Below are 17,378 nucleotides of genomic sequence, written 5' to 3' on the forward strand. Positions count from 1 at the left end.
CCATAGACTGCCTAGAGCCAGAGTTTTGATGTTTGAGATTCCTGTAACTGCCCTGTTACCTCACCAAGAACCAGTCAGAAGTTTCAGGAGCTGATCAATTACCTGGGGACCCTCACCCATAATGTTGCCCTGAAAGCCACTGGGGAATATGAATATTGTGAGCGTGGGCTGTCCATTCTCCTTGCTTGTTGCTCTGCAGTAAATGCTGTAGTTTCCTTTACAGCCCAGCAGTAGATTGGCTTCTGCTGTATTGGTAGAAGGAAGCAGTTGCACATAAAAACCATATGGCTCTCAAAGTCTGAAATATTAACTGAGCCTTTACAGAAATTTTTTGCAGTGTCCTGCTTTAATCCATAACTGTCGACCTACAGATCCCCCAGCCTCACCACCCTGCTGCTCCAGGGCAAAAGGCAGGAAGGAGCAGACTTAGGATGCATTTTCTGCTTACGATTGCACCAGTCCTGGTCCTGTTTTAGAAAGCTGCATTATCCTGTCAGCTTCAAAAACTAAGAGAAGAAATTCGGCCAATACCATACTGACCAAAGGTCCCAAAATGGGAGATAGGTCTTCCGCTTTCTGCATTTCACATTGAAGGAGCTGTGGCATCACAGGTCTCCACCCTCACCATCTGTCTCACCTCCATGCTTCTGAGCATTCTATTTCCTCAGCTGAGGAAACGCTCCCTTCACTCTTTAATGGGCTAACCATTTCAAGAGTCAGTTCAGACATGACTGAAGCCTTCCTTCATCTCTTGACAGATTGCCTCAATCTCTTATTACTCCTGGGCTGACCTCTAACATGGTCCTTACCATATGACATTCAAATTATTAGTCGATGTGTTTCCCTAACCTGACCATGAGCTCTTCAAGGACAGGGACAGGCCCAGAGGCAAGGATCATGCCTCAGGCATAGACCACACAGTGGGTACTCGGTATATACCACTTATTGAAATGCACTGAACACTGGTGGATTAGTCAGCTCAGGCAGCCATAACAAAATACCACAGGCTGGGCGACTTTAACAATGGAAATTTATTTTCTGGAGGCTAGAAATCCAAGATCAAGGTGCCAACAAGGTTGATTCCGACTGAGACATTTCTCCTTGTCTTGCAGATGGTTACCTTCTGGCTGTGTCCTCACATGGCCTTTTCCTCTGTGCTCCCATGGAGAGAGATCTGGTTTATCATCTACTTTCTTTTTTTCCCACATCTTTTTTTAGCATATACTAAATACTCAAAAATATTTAGTTCTATCTCTGAACTCCATTTAGTGTATCACACTGTTTTAGTTATTGTAGTTTTACATTAGCTTTTAATATCTAGTATAGTCCCACCTCATTCCCTTCTCCTTCAGAAGTCTCCTGGCTAGCCTAGATTGTTCATTTTTCATGTGAACTTTAAAACCAGCTTATCTAATTCCATATCCTTTTCCACCAAATGTCATTGGTGACTTTATTAATCTTGTTAAATTTATAGATTAAAGAGCATTCATATTTTATGATGTTAAGTCTTCCTATTGAAGTTCATGGTGTACATTTATATGCAAGTTTGTGTCCAGTAATATTTTAAAGTTTTCTTCAATAAATATTTCACATTCTTGGGAATTCTCTGGTGATCCAGTGGTTAGGACTCCTCACTTTCACTCTCAAGGGCCTAGGTTTTCTCCCTGGACAGGAAATGAGGTTCTCACAGCCACACGGTATGGTGCAGCCAAAAAGTAAGTAAATAAAGAGAAACTAAAAGATAAAAAAAGTGTTTCACATTCTTGTTATGTTGGTAGCTAGGTTTTTTTTTCTTTTTGTTTTTAATATAAATGGGATTTCCCCATCTCCATGTCTGTTAACTGTTTGTTGTTTGTATACATGAAGATTTTTCATTCTGTATATTTTGTACCTATATGTGTGAAATTCTTATTCTTTATAATATAATTTGAGTGCTCTAGATGTGCAATCATATTGTCCAAATATCATGAGAACTTCACTGTCTTTCCTATTTTATATCTGTTAATTTCCCTTTGAATACTTGGTCTTGGGCTAATACCTCAAGAACCATATTAAATGATAATGATAATGAGTATCATCTATTTGGAACTTTGGTGAAATTGCTTCTAGAATTCCTCCATTAAGCATGATGCTGACTTTTAAGTTGAGATAGTTATGTTGTATTATGATCAAGAGGGAGCTGTCTTCTCATTTTCTTGAGTTTTATTAAGAATGTATATTGAGGGGCTTCCATGATTGTCCAGTGGCTAAGACTCTGTGTTCCCAATGCAGGGGACCAGAGTTCGATCCCTGGTCAGTGAACTGCATCCTGCATGCCGCAATTAAGAATATGCATGTCACAACAAAGATCCTCGGATCGTAGCTAAGACTCAGTGCAGTCAAATAAATAATTTTTTTTTAATTAAGAAAAGAAAAAGGATGTAAAGAATGTATGTTGTATTTTATCAAATGCCTTTTCAGACTTTATAAAGAAAATCATTAGGATTTTTTCCTCCTTAAATCTATTATTATAGGTGAATAAACTTTCTGAAGCTTAATCATGCTTTTATTCTGGAAATGTACTACATTGTCATTTTTATAGTATAATTGACATATGACATTATATTTGTTTCAAGTGTACAACATAATGATTTGATATTTGTATATATTGCAAAATGATCACCACAATAATTCTAGTTAACATTGGCAGCAAATATTAGTTACAAAAATTTTTTTAAAGATCTATTAGCAACTTTAAATATGCAATACATATTATTAGTAGTCACATGTTATATATCACATACCCATGACTTAACTATTTTATAATTAGAAGTTTGTACCTTTTGACTCCCTTCATCCATTTCTCTCACTCCCCAACCCTATGTCTGGCAACCACTTGTCTGTCACTGTATCTATAAACTTGGTTTGGTGGCTGTTGTTTTAAATTCCATATATAAATGAGATCATATGGTATCTGTCTTTGTGTGACTTATTTCACTTAGGTCCATCCATGTTGTCACAAATGGCAATATTTCTTTTTTTTTATGTCTGAAGAATATTCCATTGTGTGTGTGTACTATAACATCTTTATCCATTCATCTATTTATTTATTTTTTGGTTGTGCTCGGTCTTTGTTGCTGCGTGGGCTTTTCTCTAGTTGCGGTGAGCAGGGGCTACTCTTTAATTGCAGTTGCCGGCTTCTTATTGTGGTCCTTCTCTTATTGCAGAGCACAGGCTCCAGGCACCTGGGCTTCAGTAGTGGCAGCACATGGGCTCAATAGTTGGTGCTCCCAGCTCTAGAGCACAGGCTCAATAGTTGTGGTGATGAACTTAGATGCTTTTGGGCATGTGGGATCTTCCAGGACTAGGGGTCAAGTCTGTGTCTCCTGCATTTGCCAGCATATTCTTTACCACTGAGCCACCAAGAAAGCCCTCCATTCACCTGTTGATAGACACTTAAATTGTTTCCATGTCTTGGCTATTGAAAATAATGCTGCAACAAACATGAGGGTGCAGATATCTTTTTGAATTAGTGTTACTGTTTGCTTCAGATAAATACCCAAAAGTGGTATTGCTGGATCATGTGGTAGTTCTTTTTTTAATTTTTTGAGGAACCTCCATCCTGTTTTCCATAGTGGTTACACCAGTTTACATTCACATCAACAGGGCACGAGTTCTTTTTTCTCCACGTCCTCACTAACATTTGTTCTTTCTTTCCTTTTTGATAATAGCCATTCTAACAGGTATAAGATGATATCTCATTATGGTTTGCATTTGCATTTCCCTGATGATTAGTAATATTAAGCATCTTTTCATATACCTGTTGTCTCATCCTCTTCTTATAAGGATGCCAGTGTTACTGGATTAGGGTCCCACTCTTATGACCCCATCTAACCTAAGTTAAGGCTTAGGGCTTCCCTGGTGGCTCATTCAGTAAAGAATTTGCCTGCAATGCAGGAGACCTGGGTTTGACCCCTTGGGAAGATCCCCTGGAGGAGGGCATGGCAATCCACTCCAGTATTCTTGCCTGGAGAATCCCCATGGACAGAGGAACCTGGAAGGCTACAGTCCATGGGGTCACAGAGAGTCGGACATGACTGAGCATCTTTCACTCACTCAGCCTTAGTTAGCTTCTTAAAGGTCCTATCTTCAAAGTCACATTGAAGGCTAGAGCTTCAATCTATGAATTTGGGAGCCACAAAATTCAGCCTTATTAATAAGCTGGTGAACTTGAATTTGGAAGATAGGGGCTCCGGTACTGACTTTTCCTGAACCTAATTAAATGCTTTTGGGCGGCAAGTCCATTATCCTCTAGGAGCCTCAACTTCATTTCTAACATGTGGCCAGTTTTACAGGACTGTGGAGAAGCTGAAAGGAGATCATGGCTGGAGGACATTTCATGGACTATAAGTTCCTACACAATAATAATGATTTAACTGTTTCTTCTATTAATATATCATCTTGCAGTAATTGATTTAAAATCCATTGTATCATTCAATATATATGCCAGGAATCATTGTTATTATTACCACATGACTTCCTAAAGGGAACTGTGTTTATAATTCGTACCCTCTCTTGCAGGAAAGGTTCTAGGCAGCACATGATGAAAACACTCATGTATGAGAGGGCATTACCTGTCACTTCTCACAGAGGCTGCAGAAAAGGCCCAGGAAGCTGTTGATAAAATGAATGACCACCAGGAGAATCTGGAGGAGGCTGATGCACAGAAGGGTGGAGAAGAAGCACACGTGCCAAATGACAGCTTTAGAAGGCTCCAGGCAGACAGAGTTCCAGAGTGGATGGTCATACAAATAATTCCTGTCCCAAAAAATAAGGAGACCAGGGGTTGGAATAAGTAAGAAAAGTCCAAGCAACCTCAATAGAAACCTGGGTTCACCCTCAGCTCAGGTCATAGGATTAGACTTTTGAGGGTGACTCTTTTTGTATTTGCAATTTTCTAAGAATCAGAGAAGCAGGATGCTAGAGTGCATGACCAAAAGGGATTTGTAGCCCACATGTGTGCCTTTCTCTTTCCGAAAAACTGCAAATCCAAGTTTCCATCCATTTACCTGTTATGCAGGTCTTTGAATGGGTAACCATGTTTCCAAGCCTGTGTCTGATTGAAGGGTGAGACATCAAACATGCAAAAAGGACCATCTTTCAGGGCTACTCCAGAAGTGATAAAGCAAATCAAGGCTCCAAGCAAAGCCAGGCCGCTTGACAACAGAGCAATAAGCATCTACACAAGGAGAGAGGAAACAGTGAGCCTGAGATGGGGTCATGACTCGGTGACTAGGTGACTTGTGGTGCGATCTGGACAAGTCTCACTTCTCTGGTTCTCAGGTTTTCCCCAGTCATGAGGATAATTCTACCCACAGCACCTCCCTGAAAACATAACCAAGGTAGGGTTGGTTGACAAGGAATCACCGAGTAGAGCCAGGAAGGGGTGGGAAAGAAGGAACAGAAGTGGGAAGGGGGAAACACTGGCACCTTGACCAGGCAGCAAGCTCAGCCTAACTCAACAGGCTCTTCAGAGCTTCTCAGCAGATTGGCATCAAAAACTTGTACACTCAGACTGCAGTCATTTAGTCTCTGGCTTAAAAGGTCAGACTGGTTATCCAAGCCCCAGTCCAACCCTTTTAAGGGAAAGCTATATTTTTTCAAAAGTTCCAAGCTGCCATCCATGATTCCTCTCTTTCTCAAATCAAGGAAGGAAGGGAGGAAGAAGGAGAAGAAGAAGGAAAGGAGGGAGGGAGGGAGACAGAGACAGAGACGGGGAGACCAAGTCAGAGATTACACTCTGAAATGACTTGAGTTCTGTCATTGTACTTTTCTAGTCTGTGCACCACTCATTTCCCTCCCAAAAGATAGCGACGTGTTTATTTCCTTGGCAGGATTCTAACTTCCAAATTGGTTTCTTTCTCAGAGTACGAGATTTTTTTTTCACCTTCCAAAAGAACATATTTTAAAAGTTTAAATAAAACATATACACACACACACACACATATATATATACCTACACAGAAACCATATATAGTTTTTATATAGAATCATAGAGTCATTTTCCCACTGTCAAGCTGGTTTAAAACTCAGGAGGGGCCAAAGAAAGATGCATAGTAAGTTTTGACTCTTAAAAGATTCAAGATGAATTAGTCTGACATAAGCCTAGGATGGTGGTTCTGGAAATATGGTCCCTGTTCCAGCAACATCACATCACCTGGAAACTTGTTAGAAATGCAAATTCTCCCCACAACCCAGTCCCATGGAGTCAGAAACTCTCGGGGTAGGGGGTGCCAGCAATCTGTGTTTTAGCACAGCCTGCAGGGATTCTGATGCACGCATTCAAGTCTGAGGGCCGCTTGCCTAGGAGAAAACCAGACATGACTGAGAACAGATAGTGAATGAGATATGTGGGTGTTTATATTTAATTCTTTAACATGTAATTCTAAATCAGCGGGGTTCCCAACATGTGGGTTGTAGATATCAAAGCAGACTGTAGACTTACTGTAAAAAGGACACAGATTCATGTGTCTGAGGCTGAATGAGCAATACACCTTATACACTTACGTACTGAGATATTTCAAGTATATATAGATGCTGCTGTAATTAATAAAGTGCACATTTATTCTGGGCCTCAGTTTCATTTTCTGTGAAACGGAGACATTAGACTAGAATCTAGTCATCAGATCTCTGGAGAAACTTTCAGCTCTAAAAAGAAAAAAATAGCCAGGAAATTTTCTATCAATGACACATGACTACAAAGAACATAATTCATGTCCATATTGTTCAACAGGCTAAAACTAATAATAAGAACAGCTCATGTATAACTGAATCACTTTGCTGTACTGTAGAAATTAACAGGACATTGTAAATAACCATACTTCAATAAAATAAATTTTAAAAGAACAGTTCCCCACAAATGTGTTCATTAACACTCCCTGGAATAGGTTCTCTCATTTTAACAGAAGGACCTCAGGTTCAGAAACCTTGCCCAAGAGCTTAGGGCTTTTAAGAAGTATGGTCAGGACTTGACTTCATACCCAAAACTCAAATTGCCTCATCACTTTGCCTCTAAAGTTGTAGAATGTGGGGACATTCTGGCTCTTAGAAGAGTAGAATTGGGTTCTTACCCTTCGGCAGGGCCCGATCTTACTGAAGCAGCCATATCTCCAGCCCATCAGGGAGATCAGGGTAGCTGCAGTGAGAACCTGGAAGAAGAGGGAGTTTGTTAAGACGAGATTAGGTAATTTACATCTCTAACTGCCACCTAAGGCTGTTGAAACAGAGTGGTTGGACATCTCACATGGACTTAGTTATCCTGTATTTCCCAGAGGGTTTGGCTTTGACTGTCAGAACACAATTTTGACTGACTAGCCTGATGTGATTCTATGGACAGCAGCGTTCACACCCAGCCTGCCTAGTCCAAAACCCAGCAAACTTTGATCAGCCTTCCTAGGGTCTTCTATCCCTTGGAGTTGCTATAGATTCACAATCAGTTTGTTAGTTCAAACTTGTTTTCAGGAAATTACAAAACTCCTTCCCTCACCCTGACTTTGTTTCTCCACCCCTGGGGGACACTTTGGGAATTCACACTCAGGGAACCCTGGACACTTACCATGAGGCCTCCTCCCCAGAGCCCAGAGCCCAACATGGCATGCCTGCCAATGAGGCCCCTCAACAGGTAGGTCACATTCCAGTTAGGAAACAGGAGCAGTGTGTTGGCCACAGCAGCAAACAGGGCTGTAGTCCCAAGGCTCAGCCCCAGAATGCGGGAACAGGTCCGTGAGCATGCCATCACACAGGAAGAGGACAGTGTCCTGGAACCAATGGAAGGAGGGTCATGTAGCTCTGTTACTGGGACTGACAGGTAGGGGAAACCCCCAGAGCACAGGGCGGGGTGTCATCCTCTTGCTTTAAAAGTTGTCATTTTCAAGGTGTCCATTGTCACAACTTCCATTCAACATTGTACAGGGGATCTTTTCCAGTGCAATAAGAAAATAAAGAGCAGCAAAAGCCACAGATACAAAAGAAGTAAGAATGTCATTAGTCACAGGTAACATGATTATCTGCATAGAAAATTATAAGGAATCTATTAAAAAGTTACTAGAATGAATAGGTGAGTTTAGCAAGGTTACCAAATAAAAAATTAAATATATAAAAATCAATTGTATTTCTATATATAAGCAATGATAAATTATAAAATTTAAAAGAATATTTATAATAGCATAAAATATTAATAGAAAATACAGATAAATTTAACAAAATCTGTGTAAGACCTGTACACTAAAAATTATAAAACATTGCTGAGAAAAAGAAAACCCAAATAAATGCAAAGATAAACATGCTCATGAATCAAAAGACTCAATATCAATGCAACCTCAGTCAAAATCCTACTAGAGTTTTGTTGTAGAAATTGGCAAGCTGAATCTAAGTTTACATGGAAAAGCAAAGAACCGAGATTTTTCAAAACAATTTTGAAAAGAAGAACAAAGTGGGAGGACTTAAGTGATTTTAAGACAAATAAAGCTACAGTAATTCCTCAGTGAAGTAATGGTGTATACAGACATATGGACCACTGGGACAGACTGGAGAATTCAGAAATAGAGTTATATACATACAATCAAATGATTTTTGAAAAAGATATTTTAGTAGGAAAAGGAGAATCTCTTCAACAAATGATCCTGGAACAATCCATATGTAAAACAAAAATAGGTATTTTGCCTATTACTGGTAACCTTATTCAATATTTAACTTGAAATGGACCATGGATCTAAAATCTAATACAAATTTTCTTTTAAAAATGGAGAAAATCATTGGGATTTTGGATTAGATAAAGATTTATTAGAATACAAAAAATACAAGCTATAAAAAGTGAAAAACAACTTCAAAATTAAAAACTTTTGCTCTTCAAAACTACCATTCAGGGGAGTTCCCTAGTGGCCTAGTGGTTAAGGATTCTGAGCTTTCACTTCTGGAGCCTGGGTTCAATCCCTGATCAGGGTACTGAGATTCCTCCACAAGTCATGCGGCATGGCCAAAAATCCCCCCAAAACAAAAACACAATAAGCTACTGATACATGCAACAAAATGGATGAGTCTCCAAGGCATAAAGCTAAATGAATGAAGCCAGAAAACTACTCACTCTATGATTCTGTGTATATGAACTTCTAGAAAAGGCAGAACTATAGTCTAGTGATGGGATCAGTGGTTGCCAGGTGCTGGGAATAGAAGAGGGGATTAATATAAGGGACACAAGGAAACTTTTTGAGGTGATAGAAATGTTCTAAATCCAGATTCTGGTGAATACCACAACTACATATATTGACAAAACTCACCAAATTACTCTTAAAATTTGTGAACTTTATATTTTAATTATATATCAATAAAATTGATTAAAAATTAAAAGTTTGTGTCCAGATAGGTTGAAAAATGCCTCCTCCACACCGATACTTTTAGCCATTTCTCCCTTTTAAATTTTCACTGATCTGTGAACTTTTTATGTATATGAATTAGAATAGGACTAGTATTTGGTAGACTCAGGTCAGTGTGAATCTGAAAAAACCTATACCATGACATCTCCAAGAAGTGGTTTGTTGCCACTTTGCAATTCAGTTACATGTCTGTCTCAACTTAAGGCTCTTAACACTCCTCTCCTAACAGACAGCTTTGCCCATAATCAGAAAATATGTGTGGATCAGAGCCTCCACCCCAATCTCTCTTTTACATATAAACATATAACTAAATATATAATATTTCAGAGTTAAAGAATTAAGCATAATGTATATATTTGCCCTTACTAGTTGTGTGGAATAATTGAACAACATCCATGTAAACACAACTGGTTTACAAAATGGATCCTTACCACTAAGAAATATTACTATCATCTTCCAGTACTCCTTCCCAGTACTCCTTCCTGGGAAGGACTACCCTAAATTTTAATTTTATCATACCTTTTTAAAAATGGTTTTACAAATTATGAACTTAATTAAAAACAAACAAACCACCTTAATTAGCCTAGGATTTTTTATTTGTCCAGACTTCATCTTTTACAGAGACTGGTGTCAGACACAGCATTGAGAAGTCCATTTGGGTGGGGCGCGAAGGGGTGGGGTGCTCTTGTGCTGTCGGCCCCCACCTCCCACATTCCCCAGCCTCCGCAGTCCTTGGTGATCTTTTACTTCCCCTAATCTCAGAGCCCAAACACCTCAGCAGCTCCTCCCAGCAGGGAATTTCCTGATGCAATTCCTAATATTTTAGTGGGATGAGTTGCCTTCACCATGTGCCCTCTGCACTGGGTTTGTCTTCTAGAGAAAAAGTTATTTTCTCACGGTGAGTAAAATAACTTGTCCCTGATGACAGCAAGTTCAGATCTGTGGAGGCGGGGCACACGTTGGAGCAGATGGGGGTAGGATAAGAAGGAACAGTGGCCCTTTCCCCTGAGAATCAAGGGGCCTAGAGGGAAGGGGAGGCACCAGGGATCAGGAGGGATGGCATGTCCCTTCCCCGACCCCTGTCCCCCAGCGGAGCACCAAGGAGCCATCTTTTCCTGAAGTAGTCCTCCAAGCCGATATGGTACCGGCTGTTTCCTCCCTAGGATTGTAGTCAGGAGACAGGGCGCCTGTAAGGTAACAACTCCTCACCCCCAACAGTGTGTGATGCAGCCTCCAGCTGGGCTCTTAGGGCGTGTCTCCAATCCAGGGTTGAACTAACCAATCCAGGCTGTTAGCAAATTAACCTACACACCTCCCAGATGACTGACATTTTGTTAGGGGCCCAAGAAAGGACTGGTGTGTGGCTGGACTTGGAGGCATACTCTCTGGCTGGGAGAAATTTCTGTTCAGGAATGCCTTCAGCTGCCTTTGAATCATTCCACCTATGAGTAAGGCCTGTCTAGACACAGATCACTGACATGGACAGGCCCTAATCTCTTCTATGGACTTTTTTCCAATCTGGAGTTTTAGAAGGGAAACTAGGGCCTTCCCTAGTGGTCCAATGGATAAGACCTTGCGCTACCAATGCAGGGGGCCCAGGTTCCATCTCTGATCAGAGAACTAGACCCCACAGGCCAACTGAAAAGATCCCTCCTGCCACAAGGAAGATGAAAGGTGCCACATGCTGCAACTAACACCCGGTGCAGCTAAATAAATAAATAAGGGAAAGGAAAAGACATGAACATGCAGAGGAAAACTAAATTGAGCATGGCCTTTGGAATGAGTGGGATTCAGAGGATCCTGGCTGTCCTACTTCTCTGCTAAAAGCACTTGTGCTGCTGCTGCATCTCGCAGGGCAGTGGCTCAGTTTGAATTTCACTTCCTCCCTGACTTTGTTCCTCTAGAAATCACAATATTTTTAGGAATGCTTCCACAAATGTGAGCCAGGAGATTAGGAAAGAGTTTGGCTAATTTGATATGTGAAGAGACAAGCCGGGTCATAAGGTAAAACTTTACAACCAGGCTTTAGGGGAGGCCCTGATCTAAGTTGAGATCTGGGGTAAGTGAACAAACAACTCATTAGCTAGATGTCTGGGTAACAGTTTTAAGTGATCAGCTAAGTCTTAAGGCGATGGCACCCCACTCCAGTACTCTTGACTAGAAAATCCCATGGATGGAGGAGCCTGGTAGGCTGAAGTCCATGGGGTCACGAAGAGCTGGACACGACTGAGCGACTTCACTTTCACTTTTCACTTTCATGCATTGGAGAAGGAAATGGCAACCCACTCCAGTGTTCTTGCCTGGACAATCCCAGGGACGGGGGAGCCTGGTGGGCTGCCATCTATGGGGTCACACAGAGTTGGACTCGACTGAAGCAACTTAGCAGCAGCAGCAGCAAGTCATATAGAAGAGCTTGTAAATTCTATGTGTCTCTAGATCTACCTCACTTATTACTTAGCCAGCCTTTTTATCATTCTTTCATCAAAATATTATATTAAGTGACCACTGTCTGCCAAGGCACTATTCACTCTGGTGAACCAGAGACAACCTCTTCTCTTGAGGAACTTAAAGTCTGGTGGGGACACTAACCAGGCAATGAGCAAGTACTGAGCCATGGACTTCAGCCTACCAGGCTCCTCCATCCATGGGATTTTCCAGGCAAGAGTACTGGAGTGGGTTGCCATTGCCTTCTCCGGAGTACTGAGCAGAACTGTCCAAATGAAGGTGTGATGGGAGCACCAGAGGATCGCCTAATCCTGCCTGCAGAAGCATGCAGAGCCTCCTGGAGGAAGTGCTATCCAAGCAAAAACTTAACAAGGTATTAGATGGGCAAAGTTTGGAAGGGAAAAGTATTCTAAGCAGGTGTAAAGGTTTGAAGTTGATAGACTGAGGCAAAGAGATGTTAAATTGCCTGAAGTCACACAGAGCTCAGCGGCTGAGGCAGGTATCCTCTGGATTAGAAGTTTGTGCTCTTAAAAGCTAGACCAAACTATTAGCTGGCCATCCCCTCACTGGGCCCTTTCCTTTCTGCTTACCTGCTTCCAGTGGCAAGAATCAGGATGAGAGACAGAGAACCTGGAAAAGGGCCCTGTGTTCAGAGTGGGCTTAAACTCCTGTGGCCTCAGCTGCGACTCCTGCAGGGCTGGACTGCAGGCTGTTCTTTCCGGACTCCTACAAAGGGCCAGGGCGGCACTGTTTATATGCAGAGGTCACTCAGGCGGGTGCATGGTGTGGAGACATGCCCCCACAACACTGCCTACAGATCTCCATCAAGGAAGCTCTCCTCTTCTGAAGAGCCCTCTCCTGATGACCCACCCTCTGCTCATTTTCATGTGACACTAAGAAAGGAACCAGGAAGCATGGCCTCGTGAGTAAAATGCCTTATGAGTCAGAGGATGGTACCCATGAGAAATATCTTAACCTCCCTTCTTTCCCAAGCGGCAACAGTGTTTCACACACTATCTGCACATATCTGTTTCACTCTCTGCAAAGTTTGGGCTCTTTGAAAAAAACAGCACCAAGCAGGGCAACCATTTTTTTCCTTATCACCTCCCTTACTTTGCTCTTCTTTGTGCTTTTTAATAGCTTTTTAACTTTCTAACTTTCAAGCTCCAGGCCACCATCATCTTGTACCACCATTTTAATAGTAGAGTGTTTGCTATTAGATAAGCCATTGGATTCAGAACAGAAATACCTTCTAAAATCTGAATGATATCTGACAGTCTGCCATCAAATCATTCTAATTGCCGAACTATGAAATGTTCTGGTAGCTCAGCACCTGCAATGCAGGAGACCCGTTTGATCCCTGGCTTGGGAAGATCCCCTAGAGAAGAGATAAGCTACCGACTCTGGTTGTCTTGGGCTTCCCTGGTGGCTCAGATGGTAAAGAATATGCCTACAATGCGGGAGACCTGGGTTTGATCCCTGGGTTGGGAAGATTTCCTGGAGAAGGGAACGGCTACCCACTCCAGTATTCTTGCCTGGAGAATTCCATGGACAGAAGAGCCTGGCGGGCTACAGTCCGTGGGTTCCCAAAGAGTCGGACAGGACTGAATAACTTTCACTTTCTTTCATGAAATGTTCTAACAGATACTGTATGTAAAATCCTTTTGCTGAAATCCAAGAAAATGAGAGGGCTTGCATCTTATGCTGTGAGAGGAATCTTGCCTCTTATTTCTCAAAATAAACTTGTAAGGTAGGTATCATTTTGTAAATGAGAAACTGAGGCCCAGATTATTACTGAGGCTCAATGAACTATGCAAGTTCACATAGCTAATAGGTATTTGTAGCAGAAATTGAGACCCAGATCTCTTAGATGCCAAAGCACTTTAGCATTGCCTCCAAGAAGCTAGTTGGAATTTGGGTTGGGGGAAAAAAATCTCAAATATCAATGTGTGGGGCTGTAGAGTGTAGTTAGATGACAGGATCATTTCCCCAAACTCACTCAGTTACTCTGAGCAAGTCGAATTCCTCTGGGCTATAATCTCTTCATATGCATGATGAAGCTAATCTAATACTTATTTTACTTGCTTTAAGTCTGTTGTAAAGATCTAATGAGATAGTTTGTGAATGTGTTTTATAAGGTGAATAATGTTTGTTCTTAATATAAAGCTTTTTGAGTCCTCAGCCTAGTATCTTCTATCAAAATTCAATTCTCTGGGTGACATAAGAATTCACTTGGGCTCTAAATGATTCCCTTTTATCATGAAAATGGAAACTGGATCCTATTTAATGAACTTTCCCAGAGTGGTTTACCAGCTTTTGTGTCAGGCACATATACATCTGCATGCACAGAAATTTCATAGAAAGCATAGAAAGCTTATATACAGTTTAAAGGAGCATTAATAACATAATTTTCCTTCTCATACATAAGAACACCAAGGGTTTCTTATGTATGTTTTCATGTTTCTCATAAAAACACCAAGGGTTTTTTCAGTATTGTTTTCATCATTAGTAGAATCTCTGTGCAGTTACTCCAGCCAGTGCATGAATTCATTCATTAATCAAGCGATTCCTGAGTTCCTACTGTGTTCTAAGCTTTATGCTAGATTCTGAGTCTACAGAGCAGAGTAAGATACAGCAGCAGCCCCTGCCCTCATGAATCTCAACTGTGGGGGAAGAGGCATATAAATAGCATAGGTAAGTAAAAATGAAGTGGAAAGTGGCAAAGATTTTTTAAACAGGGCCCATATGAAAAGCAGGGCCCATAAAGAAAAAGACTGATAAATGGAACTTAAAATCTTAAGAACCACTTTTCAAAAGACATTATGAGAGTGAAAAAGCAAACTACAGATAGGAAAAAACATTCATAATATATATGACAAACGCCTCATGCCTGGAATTATAAAGAACTCCTACAAACCAGTGAAGACAAAAACCAGTAAAAACTGGGCAAATGACTTGAGCACACACTTCTCAAAAAGGATCACCAAATGGCCAATTAGTATATGAAAAGCTCTAACTCATTAAGAAAAGGCAAATTAAAACCACAATGGATACTACCAAACACCTACTGGAATGGCTTGAATTAAAAACATTGGTAAGAATGTGAAGCAATTGGAATGCAACATTGCCAGTGGGAGTGTAAATTAGTATGACCACTTCGGTTAACTGTTTGGCAATATCATTTACCAAATGAAATATTCACCTACACTGTGACATAGCTATTCCCATTTTAGGTATTCCCCAGCAAAGGAAAATGCTGGAATTTGACTTTAACACCTTAAAGAGCTAAACACAATTTGGGTTGGTGAAGGCAGTTTAAGTCTTTGTGACAAATAATTCAATGATTAATCTTATGAACAAGACCCTTCTTTTAGAAACTATATACTTGCTATAAACAATTATACTAAGGCCAGCTTAGGTCAAATTCTTCATTCCCTTTTGGTAAGACCTCTATGGTCACAGAGGCCTGGTCACTGCTGTGACAGAACTAAACATTATCTTTTTGCAGATATGTTAATGATATTAGAAGTTGGCTCTATTAGAGGCACAGCTACTGATAATCACTTGGTTGGTGATACTTCTACGGGGAAGCAAATGGGAATCCAGGGAGGGCACAAATTAATGGGGCCTGGGTGGGAAAACTATTTGCCTAATGCCATAAAAGGCTTCCCAAGGCTGAAAGGCTTTCAAAAACAGAATAGATGTTCCATCCTCGACTGGAGGTGGGATTTGAGCAAGGAATAATGGAAGTTGAGAAGATGGAATTCACTGGTAGAAGGGAAAAGGAAAAGATGATTACAATCAGGCCAGTCTTTCCCAAACAAGAGTGACAGACTCATCAGCTTCCTTGTGTGGATTTTAGCCTCAACTGACAGCTGACTAAATAAGGAAGCACATTTTCCTTAATTGGAGAGAAAAAAAAAAAAAGGAAGATAAAAAATGTTGAAAGAGTTGCCATTTATACCAGTTCACTGAAGAGGAAGTTTGGGATTTTTTCCTTTTTCTTCATTAGTATAAAAATATAACAAATACTCAAATTAAGCTTCCATCTCCAACATCACACTGAAACTATTCTTAGTCTTCAATGACTTCTTGTCTATTGAACACTGACCCTAGACAGAATTAGACATAGTTGGCGACTAGATGCTTCTTGAACATTCTCACTCTTGGCTCTCTTGACAGCTCACTCTGGTGTTTCTCCTCCTTCACAGGTCACACCTCCTAGACTGGGCCTCTTCATGTTGGTAATCTCCAGGCCTCAGTTCTGGACCATCTTCTCTTTCTCCCTAGTGACCTCATTCTTTCTCATGGCTCTAAATTCCATCTGTAACACTGATGATTTCTAAAATCTCTTAGGTTCAGTTCACCTCTCCTCCAAGCATCAGAATCATGTGTTCAACATGCTGTACTACACCTGCACTTGAAGTGCCGCAGTGAACACATCCAAAATGATTTTTCCACTACATCTGCTTGATCCACCAGTCTGTCTGTCTCAGGAATGACATCACTACCTACCTACTGCCTCAAACTTGCCATCCTTGATTTCCCTTTCCTCACTGCCCCACATCTAATCCAACAGCTGTCTTTACATTTTTACTTTAAAATGCATCATACACCACACTGCAGTTCCATTGCTATTACTCTAGTCCAGGCAATTTCCACTTTGTACCCTGATCACTGCAACAGTCTCTTTTCCAGTTTGTCTCCACATTCACAGCTTCTCATTAAACTATTAACAGTATATGTACTCTTTACCAGGCCTAATGTGTTATATGATCTGGCTTTTACATATTTTATGCCACTCCTTTTGCTTACTACATGCCAGACACATTGGCCTTCCCTCAATACCTCAGATACATCAAGAACTTTGCTGCTCCATAGCCCTTATACTTGTTCTCCTTGGAAACTTTCCTACTTTTATTTAGCATGGGCCACCTTTTCATCCTTCCTGTGTCAGCCGAAAAGTTAACTCCCCAACATATTATTTAAAGCAGAATTCTCTACTGGCTCCTTTCCCAGTTCTGTTCATAGAGTTTGAATAAAATCTGTTATTTTTTTCATTTGTTTACCATCTGTATTCCTAACTGAAAAGGAGGTTCTCTGAAGGCAGGGACTGTCTGTTTTGGTCATCACAATCTCTGTAACTCTTGGCTTTTCTCCCATTAATTTAGTAATTACTTTTTTCCTTCACCTAAGCTGAGTCCTTAGTCATTAGTCACTGCTGGTCTGAAAGACTAGACTCTATGTGACATATTCATTGGACTACCAATACGTCAAATATACAATCTTAGTTTCCTTACAAGGCTATCTAACCCAACAATTTCATGAACAGTTCAGCCAACATTCATAGAGCTTTCATCACGAATGTTCAACATATAACTAAGAGTAGAGAAGAAGCTAACAAACGTTACCCTTGATAATAGAATGATGAACTAACCTTTGTCAGTAAACACCAGTGTCCTCAACATGAGAACATGAGGGCAAGCGAAACTGAATTATATTAACAAAAGTATCAACAGTACC

General features: G+C 40.7%; 1 protein-coding gene across 2 annotated transcripts; it reads right to left on the reverse strand.

Moving 5' to 3' along the window:
• Positions 1–408: 408 nt before the first annotated feature.
• Positions 409–17,268, reverse strand: TM4SF19 (transmembrane 4 L six family member 19). Of its 2 annotated transcripts, XM_019957338.2 has the most exons (6): positions 12,446–17,268; positions 7,595–7,796; positions 7,110–7,187; positions 5,049–5,218; positions 4,614–4,797; positions 409–3,421 (listed from the first exon to the last, which is right to left on the reverse strand). In XM_019957338.2, the coding sequence occupies exons 2-5, from the start codon at positions 7,772–7,774 to the stop codon at positions 4,617–4,619; spliced, it is 609 nt and encodes a 202-aa protein (XP_019812897.1). In that variant the 5' UTR covers positions 7,775–7,796; positions 12,446–17,268; the 3' UTR covers positions 409–3,421; positions 4,614–4,616. The 2 variants fall into 2 exon arrangements, with proteins under 2 accessions (XP_019812897.1, XP_070645283.1); XM_070789182.1 differs by having other exon boundaries at positions 7,595–17,268.
• Between the last annotated feature and the right edge of the window lie 110 nt (positions 17,269–17,378).

The sequence above is a fragment of the Bos indicus genome, chromosome 1, assembly GCF_029378745.1.
Source record: "Bos indicus isolate NIAB-ARS_2022 breed Sahiwal x Tharparkar chromosome 1, NIAB-ARS_B.indTharparkar_mat_pri_1.0, whole genome shotgun sequence".
NCBI classification, from domain to species: Eukaryota; Metazoa; Chordata; class Mammalia; order Artiodactyla; family Bovidae; genus Bos; species Bos indicus.

What these genes read in the sequence shown, in the direction of transcription:
- TM4SF19 (XM_019957338.2), bottom strand. Translation starts at nt 7,774, where the DNA reads ATGGCATGCTCACGGACCTGTTCCCGCATTCTGGGGCTGAGCCTTGGG. An exon ending in TCTGGGGAGGAGGCCTCATG is followed by an intron (nt 7,188 to 7,594) that starts GTAAGTGTCCAG and finishes CTCTTCTTCCAG; the next exon opens with GTTCTCACTGCAGCTACCCT. An exon ending in AGATCGGGCCCTGCCGAAGG is followed by an intron (nt 5,219 to 7,109) that starts GTAAGAACCCAA and finishes CTCCTTGTGTAG; the next exon opens with ATGCTTATTGCTCTGTTGTC.